This window comes from Rhamphochromis longiceps, linkage group LG23 (assembly GCF_057381845.1).
Source record: "Rhamphochromis longiceps isolate RC_006_pf linkage group LG23, R_longiceps_female_GT1.1, whole genome shotgun sequence".
In the NCBI taxonomy this organism is placed as follows: domain Eukaryota; kingdom Metazoa; phylum Chordata; class Actinopteri; order Cichliformes; family Cichlidae; genus Rhamphochromis; species Rhamphochromis longiceps.
This window is the reverse complement of record NC_140578.1, coordinates 17,891,048-17,908,721: the sequence shown is the minus strand read 5'-3', so window position 1 is coordinate 17,908,721 and position 17,674 is coordinate 17,891,048. Positions and strand designations below refer to the sequence as shown.

General features: G+C 40.2%; 1 protein-coding gene across 2 annotated transcripts; it reads left to right on the top strand.

Moving 5' to 3' along the window:
• Positions 1–2,586: 2,586 nt before the first annotated feature.
• On the top strand, positions 2,587–16,488 carry LOC146641568 (NACHT, LRR and PYD domains-containing protein 3-like). Of its 2 annotated transcripts, XM_085399549.1 has the most exons (12): positions 2,587–2,821; positions 2,973–3,014; positions 5,343–7,137; positions 7,799–7,972; positions 8,082–8,249; positions 8,516–8,689; positions 9,110–9,283; positions 9,511–9,684; positions 9,905–10,078; positions 10,329–10,484; positions 15,033–15,079; positions 15,247–16,488. In XM_085399549.1, the coding sequence occupies exons 1-12, from the start codon at positions 2,587–2,589 to the stop codon at positions 15,774–15,776; spliced, it is 3,843 nt and encodes a 1,280-aa protein (XP_085255675.1). In that variant the 3' UTR covers positions 15,777–16,488. The 2 variants fall into 2 exon arrangements, with proteins under 2 accessions (XP_085255675.1, XP_085255673.1); XM_085399547.1 differs by lacking the exons at positions 2,587–2,821; positions 2,973–3,014; positions 9,905–10,078 and having other exon boundaries at positions 5,523–7,137.
• The last annotated feature ends 1,186 nt before the right edge of the window (positions 16,489–17,674 follow it).

The window sequence follows — 17,674 nt, the reverse complement described above, 5'->3', positions numbered from 1 at the left end:
GCACATTCACCCAGTGTATATACTACATATATATATATATATATATATATATATATATATATATATATATATATATATATATATATATATATATATATATATATAATGTTCTTCCTCTACACCCCCCCCAATTTTTTTGCACATGTCGAGGAGCGTGTCAGGCTACATTTCACTGTGTGTTATACTTCTATAACTATGCATGTGACAAATAAAGAACCTTGAACTTGAACCTTGAACTTGAACTTGAACTTGAACATCTTGTGGAGAAAGACAGGATGCTTTCTTGGTTAGAATCAGATCATTCACATCTAAATAAGTAGACCAAATAACAGTGAGAACATTTCTCTCTATATATCTGCTTAATTTAGGAGAAGAAACAGTTTCATCAAACTAGTGCACTTCCTGTTGTCACAGTCACATGTCTATTAGTGGTTCAGTGTTTGTCCCATATATGTGGTGAAAACAGGAAAGGTGGTTGCTAAGCTGTTGCTATGTGCTCTGATGTCACACAGACTATTGAGGAGTAGGGTATAAAACAAGTGGTCACAGAGATAACTTGAGTTTCTTCTGAGCTCCTGAAAATACAGAGTCTCTTCATCCTTTCATATCTTGATATTATTTTGGCCATGACACATCTTAAGAGAAAAGGTAAGTGACCTCTTTCTAACATGCCCTTAAGTGTTACCAGTAAGGTAACTACGTCCCCCAGGAGGGAACATAGCTCATATTACTGATTATTATTACTGAGATGTAATCGAAAATGCTATCCACTTAGCCTTTATTTTTTAGTATAACAAATAAATTCAATTCAGTTTTCAAAAGTGTTATATTTCCTAATGCAACTTTAGTATAAATGACAAAATTTGCAAGACAGATTTTTTTTTTTACTTGTGACATAGCAAATAGATAACAAATAGGAAATGAGCTAAAACTGCACCATAGTTCCCCAGCTTCACTGCTCACTTAATGCAGGATAAGTGAATCTATTATTATATATTTGTTAACTTATAGGTTATCCTTATTACTGCAAAGGCCAGTCATTCTGCAGCCAGCTTTTTGACTAATCCATAACAAATATCTCATTCTATAGATTTGAAACTACATAGGCATTCTAGTAATTACATTATTATAGTTATGATTTATTAACAATAGGTTTGGAATACCTCCAGTTTAAAATCTTAAATTAAAATGATGCTCAGTATATTAATAATCTACCTAATATTTGCCCACTTAATGCAACTTGAGAGATATTTTTTTGGTTTGACAGTGTATATTGAAATCTATCTAGAAAAAAAAGTATTAACTAACTTAATTAAGGTGTCGCAGATGAATACAACAAAATAAAAGCAGTACCGATACCAAAAAAAAAAGATTTAATCATAACACACCCAGACCCAGGGAGACCGAGTTAACGATAAAAACAATCAAAAAAATAACGAGAAAAAATGAGAAAAACCATGAAAACCATGAATTTCACACCCTTGTGGTCCGGTACCAAACGACTCATGGACCGGTACCGGTCCATGGTTGGGGACCACTGATGTAACAGAACTAGAATGATTTTTGGAACTGTGTACATAAATATCTTATGCTTAGCCTGTCCCACTCTTGTCTCACTTCACAGATTTATCCATGTGACTGTACAGCTGTTGTCCAGCTTTGATTGCCGTGTAATCAGCAGTGGTGACACAGGGTAACCCTTCTTTAGGTGCAGGGATAGCTCAGTAGGTAGAGTGGTCGCCCCATGATTGGAAGTTCGGGGGTTCGAATCCACTGAACGGCTACCCTGCGGTAACTCTAAGCAAGGTACCGTCCCTGCAAACTGCTCCACACATGTTGTAAGGTTTCACTGAATTTACAAGTTATTTGAGTAATAATTGCAAAATACTTCTTGCAATGTCTCTGTCAGTTAACAGCTAACAATTTCCTTTAACATTTTTTTATACAAATCGTTTAGAAGACCAACTGTTCCTTTCCTAAAATTCATGCTATCACTTGCATTTCTAGTTTATTACTTGGTAATTTTTTTTTCCACATATTTGATTTTCATCTGAAAAAGATGGTGTACTTAACTCAAGAATGGATATATTAAATGAAAGTTCTCTAATGGCTACGTTAAATTCAACAGGTTTTTCAAGATTGGTCTTATTGGGGGCGATTGTGGCTCAAGAGTTAGCAGTTCGTCTTGTAATTGGAAGGTTACAAGACGAACTGTCGTTGTGTCCTTGGGCAAGACACGTTGTGTCCTTGGGCAAGACACTTCCCCCGGTGCCTACTGGTGGTGGTCAGAGGGCCCGGTGGCGCCAATGTCCGGCAGCCTCGCCTCTGTCAGTGCGCCCCAGGGCGGCTGTGGCTACAATGTAGCTTGCCATCACCAGTGTGTGAATGTGTGTGTGAATGGGTGGATGACTGAATGTGTAAAGCGCTTTGGAGTCCTTAGGGACTAGTAAAGCACTATACAAATGCAGGCCATTTATGATTAATGTAACTGACCACACATCATATTTAAGTCAAAAGACACTTGCAGCTGCTTTGTAATATCAACAATTCTGTGTATTTCTCTTTTTGTATTCTTATATCTCAAAGATGGAAATACCTGTTAAGGAGCAGCTACTGCACATTCTGGAGAATCTGGGAGAGGTGGAGCTAAAGCATTTCCACTGGTACCTTCAGAATGCAACAAAAGGTGATTTTCCATCCATCAAAAAGTGCCATCTGGAGAACGCAGACAGACTGAAAACTGTAGATTTAATGGTGCAGACATATACTACTGACCATGTCATTGAAGTAGCAAGGACAACTTTAAAGAACATGAATAAAGGTAAGTTTAAAAAGAGATGTGAAAACTCCTTAGTTCACACTGTTAGTGTGACTTTATATCTTTCCTCTGCAAATTATGTTTGAGGAAAAATAACCTGTTTATATTGTCTTAAAGTATAGATTTCCTCTCAATGTATACTATCCTCCAACAGGAAATTCCTCAGCCCAGGCATATTTATCACTTTCATCACAAGGTAAGCATTCAGTGGTTTGTGTAAGGGATCAGTGGTAAGCGAGGGGACGTTGTAGCCTCAGTGTGCATTAATTTAGAAGGTCAACATCAGCTATAGTTAAGCTGCGCCTACAACTCCAAAACATCATCAAAGGTTAGATACACCTTCTCGTTCAATGTTTGTCTTTTTTTTTTTTTTTTTACTATTTTCTACATTGTACATACATACTGAAGACATCAAATACATGAAACAAGATATCTGGAATTATATAGAAAAGAAAAAATTGATAAAGAATTCTATGTCTTATGTTTTAGATTCCTCAAAGTAGCCACCCCTTGCTTTGTTGACAGCGCTACAAACTCTTGGCCTCAGTTTTATGATGTAGTCAGTATTTCTTGCCTTCTTAATGGGGTTGGGACTGTCAATTGTGGTGTTGCAGAGGTCAGGTTGGTACACAGCTGACAACTGTTAGAATTCATACTTTGGCAAGAACCAATCAGCTAAGTGAAGAGAAATGACAGTCCATCATTACATTAAGAAGTGAAGGTCAGTCAGTTCAGAGAATTGATATAACATTGAATGTGTCCTGAGTACAGTCGCAAAAACTGTCAAGGGCTACGACAAGACTGGCTCAAATGAGGACCGCTCCAGGACAGGGAGACCAAGAGTCACCTGTGCTGCTGAGGATAAATTCATCTGAGTCACCAGCCTCAGAAATAGATCCCACACAGAGTTTCAGTAGCAGACACAACTCTAAATCTGTGCTTTTGATCTGATGGGTCCAAGTTTCAGATCGTTGGTTGAAGGTCAGGACTTCAACTAGGCCACTTCAAAGTCTTCATTTTGTTTTTCTTAAGCCATTCAGAGGTAGACTTGGTGGTATGTTTTGGACCATTGTCCTGCTGCAGAACCCAAGTGTGCATCAACTTGAGGTCAAGAACAGATGAAAATCATTCATGGTTCCATTTATGACAGCAAACCTTCCAGTTCCTGAGCCAGCAAAACTGCTCCAGAGAGTCACACTATCACCACCATATTTTACTGTTGGTATGATGTTCCTTTTCTGATATTCTGTGTTACTTTTATACCAGATTTTGATGACATTCCTTCCAAAAATTAAACTTTTGTCTTGTCAGTCCCCCAGAGTATTTACCCAAAAGTCTTCTGGAAAAAATGAGAAAAAACAAAGTTTTTTCATCTTGCCATGCAGGCCATTTTTTAATGTTAAGAGAGGCTTGCATTCTTTGGATATTGTGTGACCTGTTGGATGAGTTATTGCTGCGCTCTTTGGGTTATTTTGGTCAGCCGGCCATTTGTGGATAATAGCTGTCACTGTCATTTGCTGGGGTCCTACAGCTGTAGAAATGATTTTATAACCATTTCTAGAATGAGAGATCTTAAGTACTTTGTTTCTTATTTGTTTCTGAATTTCCTTGGATGATGGCATAAAAAATTACAACAACATGATAATTAAACATAGACAAACTACAGTTGTGGTCAAAACTTTACGTGCGCTGATCATTGGTAATGGATAGCATGGAAATGTTGAGCTTTCAAATGAGTTATTTGAGGTGTTCTTTTCCAGGGTGGAATAATTGCATACTATACAATTTAATTAATTTATAAAACAAGAATTGAGTGGACAAGTTTGAATTTAATTTGGATTGCCTCTGATCCACACAAGCTGAAAGTATACATACAGGATCAAAATATCCAATAATTCCCACTGATATTTGGTTAAATATCCATAAGCATGTTGTACCTTAACCAGACACTTGTGGTTGGTATCAACACGCTTTTGGCTAGGTAAAGTTTAAATAAATTATTTGGTTTCCTGATACTGGCCTGACCATAACAGATTTTCAATTGTGTTAAGGCCAGGGTTTTGGAAAGATATTCCTCTGCAACACAAGTTGATCAGTTTCATGGTTTTCTGAGGAGAGGAGGAAACTCCTTATGTCATTTTTGTGGGATATTTGTTATAACCAAATGATATTGCTTACAAAAGTGTTAAGCCCCTTACCAAAACAAACAAACAAACAGGAAAAAAAGGAAAAAGTGATTCACTGAATTTTGTTATGAAACTACTGAGGCAAAAATTAGGCTGAGGATACAAACTATTTCTAAATCTCAGAATGTTTCAGCTACTCATCTGCAAATAACTGGCCAGTAATAATTCAGAAACAAGATGAAACCAGGAGCACTCACAGTCAGCAATCCAACTGACAATGTGTCCAGAAACTTATAGTGTCATAGTCTGGGGGGTTTCGTGTTGTTTTGAATTGTTGAATTATTTATGTAAAGTGCTCCATAACAGACAGTGTTGTTATCTGCTGTTTATTCATTTAGAAGTTCTTCAAAAATGTCAGCCCAAACTGAAGGCTAGGCTAAAGGAGAAATTCCAGTCTGTATTTGAGGGGATCGCTAAAGCAGGAAACCCAACCCTTCTGAGTCAGATCTACACAGAGCTCTACATCATAGAGGGGGGGACTGCAGAAGTCAATGATGAACATGAGGTCAGACAGATTGAAACGGCATCCAGGAAACCAGACAGACCAGAAACAACAATCAGACAAGAAAACATATTTAAAGCATCACCTGGAAGAGATAAACCAATCAGAACAGTGCTGACAATGGGAGTGTCTGGCATTGGAAAAACTGTTTTAACACAGAAATTCACTCTAGACTGGGCTGAAGACAAAGTCAACCAAGATATCCACTTCATGTTTCCTTTCACATTCAGAGAGCTGAATTTGCTGAAAAAGAAAAAGTTCAGCTTGGTGGAACTTGTTCATCACTTCTTTACTGAAACCAAAGAAGCAGGAATCTTTGATGACTTCCAGGTTGTGTTCATCTTTGATGGGCTGGATGAGTGTCGACTTCCTCTGAACTTTCAAAAAACTGAGACTGTGACTGATGTCACACAGTCCACCTCAGTGGATGTGCTCCTGACAAACCTCATCAGAGGGATCCTGCTTCCCTCTGCTCATGTCTGGATAACCACAAGACCTGCAGCAGCCTATCAGATCCCTTCTAATTGTGTTGAAAGGGTGACAGAGGTCCGAGGGTTCACTGACACACAGAAGGAGGAGTACTTCAGGAAGAGATTCACTGATGAGGAGCAGACCAGCAGGATCATTTCCCACATCAAGACATCACGAAGTCTCTACATCATGTGCCACATCCCAGTGTTCTGCTGGATCACTGCTACAGTTCTGGAGGACATGCTGAAAACCAGGGAGGGAGGACAGATTCCTGTGACCCTGACTGAGATGTATATCCACTTCCTGGTGGTCCAAGCAAAAGTGAAGAATGTCAAATATGATGGAGGAGCTGAGATGGATCCACACTGGAGTCCAGAGAGCAGGACGATGGTTGAGTTACTGGGAAAACTGGCTTTTGAGCAGCTACAGAAAAGTGACCTGATCTTCTATGAGTCAGACCTGGCAGAATGTGACACTGATATCAGAGCAGCCTCAGTGTGCTCAGGAGTGTTCACACAGATCTTTAAAGAGGAAAGAGGACTGTACCAGGACAAGGTGTTCTGCTTTGTCCATCTGAGCATTCAGGAGTTTCTGGCTGCTCTTCATGTCCATCTAACCTTTATCAGCTCTTGTGTCAACCTGCTGGAAGAACAAAAAGCAACCTCAAAATGGTCTAGATTGTCACTAGGGAAAAAGAATTTAAAATATCTCCACCAGAGTGCTGTGAACAAGGCCTTACAGAGTCCAAATGGACACCTGGACTTGTTCCTCCGTTTCCTCTTGGGTCTTTCACTGCAGACTAATCAGCGTCTGCTACAAGGCCTGTGGACACAGAAACGAAGTAGCTCACAGACCAATCAGGAAACAGTACAGTATATCAAGAAGAAAATTAGAAAGGATCTGTCTGCTGAGAAAAGCATCAATCTGTTCCACTGTCTGAATGAACTGAATGATTGTTCTCTAGTGGAGGAGATCCAACAGTCCCTGAGTTCAGGAAGTCTCTCTACAGATAAACTTTCTCCTGCTCAGTGGTCAGCTCTGGTCTTCATCTTACTGTCATCAGAAGAAGATGTGGATGTGTTTGACCTAAAGAAATATTCTGCTTCAGAAGAGGCTCTTTTGAGACTGCTGCCAGTGGTCAAAACCTCCAAAAAAGCTTTGTAAGTAAATATGTAATCAGCCCTCTGAAATAGATGGTAGAATTGCCCATCTTTCACTATTTTTGAATTTCTCCTTTAAAAACTGTTTACCTTGACTTATTTGGTATTCTTATTTTCGGCACAACCTCACATATCTTTTGTTGACTTACTGTATTAACACACAAAAACCCCCATAAAATGGCAGTAGAAGAAAAATTTCCTGTCTAGCAGAAGACAGAGGGGGAATGTACACAAGAGGTATATCACTCCTCGTGTTTCCAGCTGGAGACAGCATTTGCATTTAAATCTGCCTTTTGCGGCTTTTGGCAGCAACTGTGACATTCAGTAGTCCCCTTATTGTTTTGTCAAACAAAACAAAGGAAAGAACATGACTATAACACTTACCAACTACACTACAAACTAACTATGCACTCAAAATATGCTAAACGTGATCTCTCACATCCCAAAACTCACTGTTGTCACTCCCACAACTTTCCTCTCTTCCTAAGTAACCAAATGCCCAGGGTTGCCATATAAGGTTTTGTTTGGTCTATGTGATTTGTTTTTACACCAACAGGAAAGTGGTTATCATGGGTATTTTTGTTTGTTTGTTTTGTTTCTTGCTTGCAAGAACTGTCAGCTAGTGCGTACTATGCTTTTACTTGTTTTTTTTTATTTCCAGACTGAGTGGCTGTAACCTCTCAGAGAGAAGCTGTGAAGCTCTGTCCTCAGTTTTCAGTTCAAAGTCCTCCAATCTGAGAGAGTTGGATCTGAGTAACAATGACCTACAGGATTCAGGAGTAAAGCTTCTATCTGCTGGAGTGAATAGTCCAAACTTGAAACTGGAAACTCTCAGGTCACATTCTCGTTTTTTGTTTTTTTGTTTGTTTATTTTTTGTGTCTGTGTTTTTTAATCAGTTGACAAAGATAACCAGTAAGTTTTTCCTGTGTTTAAATTTTTTCAGACTAAGTGGATGTAACATCTCAGAAAGAAGCTGTGAAGCTGTGTCCTCATTTCTCAGTTCACAGCTGTCTAGTCTGAGAGAGATTGACTTGAGTAATAACAGCCTGCAAGATTCAGGAATGAAAATTCTGTGTGCTGAAAGTCAGTACTGGAAACTGGAAACTCTCAGGTCATATCAAGTGATAGTCTCTTATTCACCAGCTGACATAAATAATGAATTGAGTTAATTTCATCTATGTGTCATTTTAGCTTTGCATTTGTAGTATTTCAATCTAAATCATAGTGTGCTAACACATTTTTGTGTTGTTAACACAAATCAATAAGAATGCCAGTGTAAAATATTGTTAAATCTGTTAAATCTTACTGCAACATGAATACACTTGAACACCAATATTACTTTTTTTTCATCTTGTTTTCATCTTCATAATTTTTCAGACTAAGGGTCTGTAACATATCAGAAGGAAGCTGTGAAGTTCTGTCCTCAGTTCTCAGCTCGCAGTCCTCTAATCTGAGAGAGTTGGACGTGAGTTATAACAGCCTGCAAGATTCAGGAATGAGGGTGCTGTCTGTTGGAATGATTTCCCCACATTGTAAAGTGGTAACTCTCAGGTCAGAAAGACAATATTTTGATATTTAATAATAATAATAGTAATGGATTGGATTTATATAGCGCTTTTCAAGGCACCCAAAGCGCTTCACAATACTACTATTCATTCACTCTCACATTCATACACTGGTGGAGGCAAGCTACAGTTGTAGCCACAGCTGCCCTGGGGCAGACTGACAGAAGCGAGGCTGCCATATCGCGCCATCGGCCCCTCTGGCCAACACCAGTAGGCAAGTAGAGTAAAGTGTCTTGCCCAGGGACACAACGACCAGGACAGAGAGCCCAGAGATCAAACCGGCGACCTTCCGGTTACAGATGCGATTCCAGTTTATAAGTTTACAGAAATAATCAATAATCTGCTGTAAAATTAATAAAGTTTTGACTTTCTGTTCATATATTCCTTATTATGATTTTTTCCACAGACTAAGCGGCTGTAACCTTACAGAGAGAAGCTGTGAAACTGTGTCCTCAATTCTCAGCTCAGTACATTCTAGTCTGAGAGAGCTAGACCTGAGTAACAACAACTTGCAGGATTCAGGTGTAAAGCTTCTCTCTATTGGAATGAAATGCCCACAGTGTAAAGTGGAAACTTTCAGGTCAGATCAATCAACATTCTCATTTCCTTAACTGATAAATGTAATCAATAAGAACTGAAAAAAAAATTAAGTCAGCGTCATTTTCATGTTTTTGCATCTTTGTAGTTTCAGTATTTCACCTTAAGTCACAATAGTCTGCTACAACTTTAACTTTAACTTCTTGAACAGCATGTAAATACTGCCTAATGTTGTCTTTTATAAATGCAGCATGTATCTTTTTTTTTTAGTCTGAGTGGCTGTAACCTCTCACTGAGGTGCTGTGAAGCTCTGTCTGAAGTTCTCAGCTCACAGTCCTCTAGTCTGACAGAGCTGGACCTGAGTAATAACAATCTGCGGGACTCCGGAGTAACGCTTATGTGTGCTGAAGTGGAGAGTCCACACTGGAAACTGGAAACTTTGAGGTCATAATAAGTAATAAGTAGCATTAGCATAGGTAACATGGAGAGTACATAACTCTGTGACAATATGTCCATGTGTTGTTTTATCTTTTCGTTATAGTCTAAATGATAGTGAACTGCCTTGCTTCTACATAAATTGCATAAATACTGCTAATTTGCTGATCACTTCACTGCACCATGTATGCCTTTTTAAAGCAGTGTGCTTTTGTACATTTTTTTCTAGACTGAGCATCTGCAACCTGTCAGAGAAAAGCTGTGAAGCTCTGTCTTCACTTCTCAGCTCAGATGCCCCTCGCCTGAGAGAGCTTGACTTGAGTAACAATAACCTGCAGGATTCAGGAGTAAAGCTATTGTCTGTTGGATTGCAGAGTCCACATTGTACACTGGAAATTATTAGGCTAGTATTTAGAATTTTCTAACTTTATCTTCAGGTTTTTCCTGACACTAGAAAACAGAATAAATAGAAACAACAGAATTTCCATTTAAAGAGATTTTAGATTAGCCAGAAGTACAACCACTGCTGGGCCTTCTTCTTGAAAGAGTCTATAGATGAATGGCATTCTTTCAGGAAAAAAACAAACAAACAAAAGAAAACTACTAAATATATATATGTGTGTGTGTTTGTGTGTGTGTGTGTTTGTCTGCAGTCTGTCAGGTTGTTTGATCACAGGGGAAGGCGGTAATTCTCTGGTTTCAGCTCTCAGCTCCAACTCCTCCACTCTGAGAGAAGTGGATGTGAGCCACAATCATCCAGGTGACTTGGGAATTCTTTCAGATGGACAAAAAGATCTGGACACTCTCAGGTATGGTGAGAATATCTGATAAAGAAGGAAGTGCTTAAAACTCTTTTTAGACAGACCTCTGTATGTATCTCCCTCTGACCCTAACTAATATTAGATTAATCTCTCTATAGAAGAGGACCTTTAATATATTATTCTAGATTAGCACAAAGTCTTGAGGCAGGTGAAATGATTTAAGAAGAAAAAGATCATTCTTCGTATCATAAAATCTGACTTGCTATAGCTAATGGATGATTATACAAATTTAGTGTCATCGTCCAGGTGAGTGCTGGGTTTTCCTGCGTGCCAGTAAATCCATCACTGGGCAGAGTCACCACACCCCTAGTTTATGGCACCTGTGTGTAATTAGCTGGCAGGCTCTTAAGACCAGCGTTCTCAAACATTCTTTGCCGGAATGTCAGCTAACCCACCTTCTCAGAGGATTGGATCTTGTTGTCAGCAAACTCTCTTCTTCCCGTCGCTGGCTTGTTTTCTATTCTCGGCGCTACTCACCTGCCTGCCTCCCTGCCCAACACTTCACAGTGAGAGTAGACGAACTGGTTTAGCCTCACCCGGACCTCTATACCCCTCCAAGCCTCACCTTCTACCCAGACAATGACTCAGAGAGAAACGCTGTAATCCTGTACCTTGTGTGCCTGCTCCGGAAAATACCCAAGTATTGTGCCCAGGCTGTTTTTTTCCCAGCCAGCTAAAGAGACTATTGCCTTTGGACTTTGCTGCGGCACACGCGGTGTGATTCTTGTTTTCTTGTTTCGACAATTATTGTGGAGATTGTTCTAGCCAAGCCTCGTGTTTCATAGCTTTGTTTAAATTCACAGCATCCCTAGTAATAGTTTGTCTTCTAGTTCTTGCCAGTCACAGTGTGTATTTCGTTATAGATTCTTAGTACCTTAACATGAAGCTTTGCATTAGTTTAGTAGGTAGTTTATATTCAGAGGTCACGTGTTTTCCCTCTCGCCCTTAGTTCACGTGTAGTGTTTTGTTTCATTCACCTCTTTCATTGTGTGCCAGTTTTGAGTGCCAAATAAATTGTTCGTTTGCACTATACCTCCGAGCCTCCGTGTGGTGCCTGCATTTTGGTCCACTTACCTGTGCTTGGCTGCCCAGTCATGACATTTAGTTCATTTTTAAACTTCTTTAAAATTAATTAATTTATTATTAATAGTCTCCCTATAGGAGATTTTTTTAAAAAATTAACTGTTTAATAAAAACCATTTATGATGCATTCTGAACCCTACAACGCATTTTTACAGCATACCTCCTAGCATGGCTGACCAAAAATACAAAGTGGCAGCTTTACATGTGGCATACCTGCTGCTTCTATACAGGTTGGGCCATTTATATGGATACACCTTAATAAAATGGGAATGGTTGGTGATATTAAAATCCTGTTTGTGGCACGTTAGTATATGTGAGTGGGCAAACTCCTCAAGATGGGTGGTGGCCATGGTGGCCAATCAGAAGTCAGCCATCTTGGATACTACTTTTGTTTTTTCAATAGGAAGAGGGCCATGTGACACATCAAACGTATTGGTAATGTCACAAGAAAAACAATGGTGTGCTCGGTTCAACGTAACTTTATTCTTTCATGAGTTATTTACAAGTTTCTGACCACTTATAAAATGTGTTCAATGTGCTGCCCATTGTGTTGGATTGTCAATGCAACCCTCTTCTCCCACTCTTCAAACACTGATAGCAACACCGCAGGAGAAATGGCAGTACAGGCATCCAGTATCCATAGTTTCAGGTGCTGCACATCTCGTATCGTCACACCATAGACAATTGCCTTCGGATGACCCCAAAGATAAAACTGGCCCACGACGACCAATCCACTTTCCAGGAAACTGTTCATCTAGGAATGCTCGGACCTGGCACCCATAATGTGGTGGTGCACCATCTTGCTGGAAAAACTCAGGGAATGTGCCACCTTCAGTGCATAAAGATCATCATCATGTAGCAATTTCAAATATCCAGTGGCCTTGAGGTTTCCATTGATGAAGAATGGACCCACTATCGTTGTACCCCATATACCACACCAAACCATCACTTTTGTTGTTCCAACAGTCTTGGAGGGATCCATCCAATGTGGGTTAGTGTCAGAGTAATAGCGGTGGTTTTGTTTGTTAACTTCACCATTCACATAAAAGTTTGCCTCATCACTGAACAAAATTTTCTGTGTGAACTGAGGGTCCTGTTCCAATTTTTGTTTTGCCCATTCTGCAAATTCGGTGGGCCGATCTGGGTCATTCTTGTTGAGATGCTGCAGTAGCTGGAGTTTGTAAGGGTGCCATTTGTGAGTAGCTAATATCCGCCAAAGGGATGTTCGACTAATGCCACCCTCCAGTGACATGCAGTGAGTGCTACGCTGTGGGCTCTTGCTGAATGAAGCTAGGACAGCCACTGATGTTTTTTCATTAGTGACAGTTTTCTTGCGTTCGCATTTTGGCAAATCCAACACTGAACCAGTTTCACAAAACTTAGCAAGCAGTTTGCTAACTGTAGCATGGGAGATGGGTGGTCTCGTAGGGTGTCTTGCACTGAAATCTGCTGCAATGACCCGGTTACTGCGTTCACCAGATATCAACACAATTTCGATCCGCTCCTCACGTGTTAACCTCTTTAACACGTCAATGGCTTAGAACAAAGAGAAACTTGTAAGTAACTCACGAAAGAATAAAGTTTCATTGAAACCAAACACACCATTGTTTTTCCTTTGACATTAACACTAAGTTTGATGTGTCACATAACCCTCTTCCTATTGAAAAAACAAAAGTTGTATCCAAGATGGCCGACTTCTAAATGGCCACCATGGTCACCACCCATCTTGAGGAGTTTGCCCCCTCACATATACTAATGTGCCACAAACAGGATTTTAATGTCACCAACCATTCCCATTTCATTACGGTGTATCCATATAAATGGCCCACCCTGTACATTCCACAGTGCCAGGATTCCCAGAACATATGGCCATAGAAGTACAACAACAAAACAACAAACTGGTTCAGATCCAAGAGGCTGTTCCTCCCACTCCAGGTCTCACTGTCATTGCCCACATGCGCATCGAAGTCTCCCAGAAGAGCAACAGGTGGAGCACCCTCAAGTACCCCGCCAAGGGACTCCAAGAAGGCTGGGTACTCTGAACCGTCATTGGGTGCATAAACTTAGATGACAGTCAGGACCCGTTCTCCCACCCGAAGTTGCAGGACACAAACCCTTTCATCCAATGCGAGAAATCTCAACATACAGGCAACAAGCTGACGGGATACTAAGATACCCACTCCAACACACTGCCTCTCACCAAGGGCATCTCCAGACCAGTCCAGCCCCTCTCTAGGAAACTTATTCCAGAGCCCAAGCCATGCCTTGAGGTGAGCCCAACTATATTTAGCCAGTACCTCTCAACCTCATGCACTAACTCAGGCTCCTTTCCAAACAGAGAAGTGAAATTCCATGACCCAATTGCTAGTCTTGGTAGCCAGGGATTGGTCTGTCAGGGCCTCCGTTCCTGGCTGCCGCCTGACACACATTGCACCTGACTAATACATGTGGCTGGTGAATGGCATGTCTGGATTATTCCCTCAAAATTGATGCAGCACTTCTCTAAATTTTATGAGTCAGGAGACCTAAAGGATCATGATGATCATACAATATCCTTCCCACTTGAAATGTTCTTATTATAAATGCATTGTTCATTAAAATGGTGGAGCCGTGCATTAAATTATATATAATAATAATAATAATAATAATAATAATAATAATAATAATAATAAACAATTCTCCTCTCGCCCCTGCGGGCAGTCTATTCTTCAAGTTTGGGTCCTCTACCAGAGCTCTGGGAGCTTCAGGGTCCTGTGCAGTATCTTAGCTGTTCCTAGGACTCCGCTCTTCTGGACAGAGATCTCAGATCTTATTCCTGGGATCTGCTGGAGCCACTCGCCTAGCTTGGGAGTCACTGCACCTAGCACTCCGATTACCACTGGGACCACTGTATTCATGTAACTCCCTCTGCTGGGGTTACTTGTGTAGTAGTATTCCAACAGTGCCCTGTTTTCATCTGTTGCCCACCAATGCTGTCTTGTTCAAGTAGCCACCTTCACCAGGGGGTACTGGTTCCCCAACACCTGATGCAGACCTTGTTAATCCGGGCGATGCCCGAGCCGGTATGACTTCATATCTCTCATGTCTGCAGTAGGCTTGATTTAGCAATGGGGGGGGTCTAGCCTAGGCATGCAGTCTTCCTACTATGCTATCCAGCTGCTATATATATATATATATATATATATATATATATATATATATATATATATATATATATATATATATATATATATATATATATTTAGAATCTTGTGTGACGACAATCCCACAATGGAACAGAAAAGGTAGAAATGGCCAAAGGGTACACTTTGACCCTATAGATTGAAGTGTATTGGTGAAAATGTTGGACTGTTCCTTTATCAGTGCCTAACAGTATGTGTATGAGAGCGATATAATGTCCATGTGTGCATGCTGATAGAGAGTCTCCTGATCTGACCCCTCTGTTCCTTTCAGGGTGGAGCCTGCTGGAGTCCGTTGGTTGACACCAGGTCTGAAGAAGTGTAAGTGTGTTTTTAATGTGATTTATGAAAACAAAGCAGCACACATTCAACGATCTTCACATCACTTATTCACATCTGGGATGTCAGGTGTCATCATCAAAGTGTCAATCAATGAACAGATGATGGATCAATAACTGCAGCTGGATTGTGTTTGTTCTCTCCATCAGATTCCTGTCAACTCACAATCGACACGAACACCGTAAACAGAAAACTCCAACTGTCTGACAACAACAGGAAGGTGACACATGTCGAGGAGGTTCAGTCATATCCTGATCATCCAGACAGATTTGATGGTTGGCCTCAGCTGCTGTGCAAAGATGGTCTCACTGGTCGCTGTTACTGGGAAGTCGAGTGGAGAGGAAATGTTGAGATATCAGTGAGTTACAGAGGCATCAGGGGGAGAAGAGGTGGGATTGTCTCTGTTTTTGGATTTAATTATCAGTCATGGAGTCTGAGCTGCTCTGAGGATGGTTGTCAGTTTGTCAGGCACAACAAGATTAAAACACTCATCTCCTCCTCCTCTGTCTCTAACAGAGTAGCAGTATATGTGGACTGTCCTGTTGGCACTCTGTCCTTCTACAGAGTCTCCTCTGATACTCTGATCCACCTCCACACCTTCAAAACCACATTCACTGAAACTCTTTATCCTGGGTTTACAGTCTTTCCTGGTTCCTCAGTGAGTCTATGCCAAGTTTAGTTAGAACAACACTGTTGAACAGATAGTTCAGTCTTTACATGTCTGTCTCTTCCGCTCAACATGTTTTCAGATTCATGCTGATTGATTCTTGTTGATCAACCAGATGATATTTTACATCATTAAAAATGGATGATACGTTTGTTCCAGAATCAATGTGTTGTTTTTCTGTCATTTCCCACATAAAGTTTCATAGTGAATATCAGTATGTTGTGTAGCTCAAGCTCAGCTCACTACGGCAAGCAAAAGAATTCGAAAGATACCAGCCTTTTAGGAAATCTGCTCCAACGAGACAGACTCTCACGCTGTCTATTAAATATCATGGGCTGTTCAAGTGTACCACACATATTAGTAGAGTAGCGCGTACTGTTGAATTGGTTATCATGCAGAGGTCAACTCTGTAATTCATGAGTTTGGTTACCTATTTAGTATACAATGAATTGATAACTTTTTTTTAAAAATTGATTTTTATTAATTCTTTAAATGTTATTATGAGCAATATTCTTAGCATGATGTTTTCCTCTTTAGGCACAAGGGATCCAGTCAAGCGTAAAAATATAGCTTAGCACATTTTCATTTGGCTTTCTGTGCCATTAAACATCAACAAAGTTACATTTTTGGAAATCAGACTTTCAAGTTTAATTGTTAATAAATGCATAAAAAAGTATAATTGTCTGCAATATGTTGGATCACAGTTGGATATATATGTTGGAATGTAGTCAGTGTAAAAATATTAAAGACATTCAGCATCTATCACGCTTCTGTCGTTGATGATGAACTCTTCATTGATGGTGATTTATCGCCCTCGGCTGGTCAGAAGTTGAACTGCATGATGTCAGTTTAATGAACACCGATGGCTTAAGTGTTTTTAAATCTGCTTTTTATTGTTTGGGGTTCTGCTCCACAAGTCTGAGTTTCACAATGAAATCAGTTGATGTGAGTTGGAGAAATGAGTCATTTGAATCAGTTTAACCACTCTGTCATCATCATAGACAGAATCAAGTTTGATATCAAATATATCATTTTGATCTTGAAGGAAATCAGTGTTCTTCTTTGGTGCTCTATAGATTCTAAAAAAAAAGGATACTTGGTTTTGTTTGTAAATCAGCAGCTAAGTATTTCTAACTGGGGCACCATCTTCTGTGAGAAAGGTTTACACAAGGAACATTCAATTTGATTCATTTTCACTCATTAGATTATTATTATTTTTTTGTTTTGTTTTTTGCCTGTCCCGTTTGGCTCTTTTGCCATCAGAATTATTGTCTAAAGGCAAGGAAAGATGGCCAATGGATTTACTTTACCAAATTGACCATCCCAGCCTTGCCGTAATGGTCCATTTGATTCACCTTTTATTGTTTATTTTATTTTCACTTGCTGAATACGGGACAGACTTGACTGGGGGAAAGAAGGGGAGAAAGAAAGAGGGAAAGAAAAACAGCTGAGAAGAGGGACGGGGGAGAAGGGCAAAAACTCGAACAACAGTGCCAGCAGACATGTTAGCCCAAGCATCTACAATCCATTGGCAAATTGTGGCGTAACTCGCCCGGCGCTGGTTTCCACTCTTGGTTAAACTGTGGTCTCCATCGGTCATCCATCGCTGGATGTGTTTGTCGCCGATGTGTTTGCTGCAGTAGGAGCGGAAGATGGCCAGCTTTTCCTTATAATCCGCTGGAAGTTGCTGCGCTACCGTAGTCCTGGTCCGGAGGGAAAAATGGCACCGTTTCATAAAAAGTGAAAGTGAAACTGCTTTTAGCCGAATGGTGACCGTCGAAACGCTTCTCCCGCTCGTTCTTTGCTCGATGATCGCCTTATGTCCGCGGAAACTCAGCTGCGTTTTCTTGACCTGCCGGAGCTTGTTTTCCAGCTTCCTCCACTTGCGAACCATCGATTCATTAATCTTA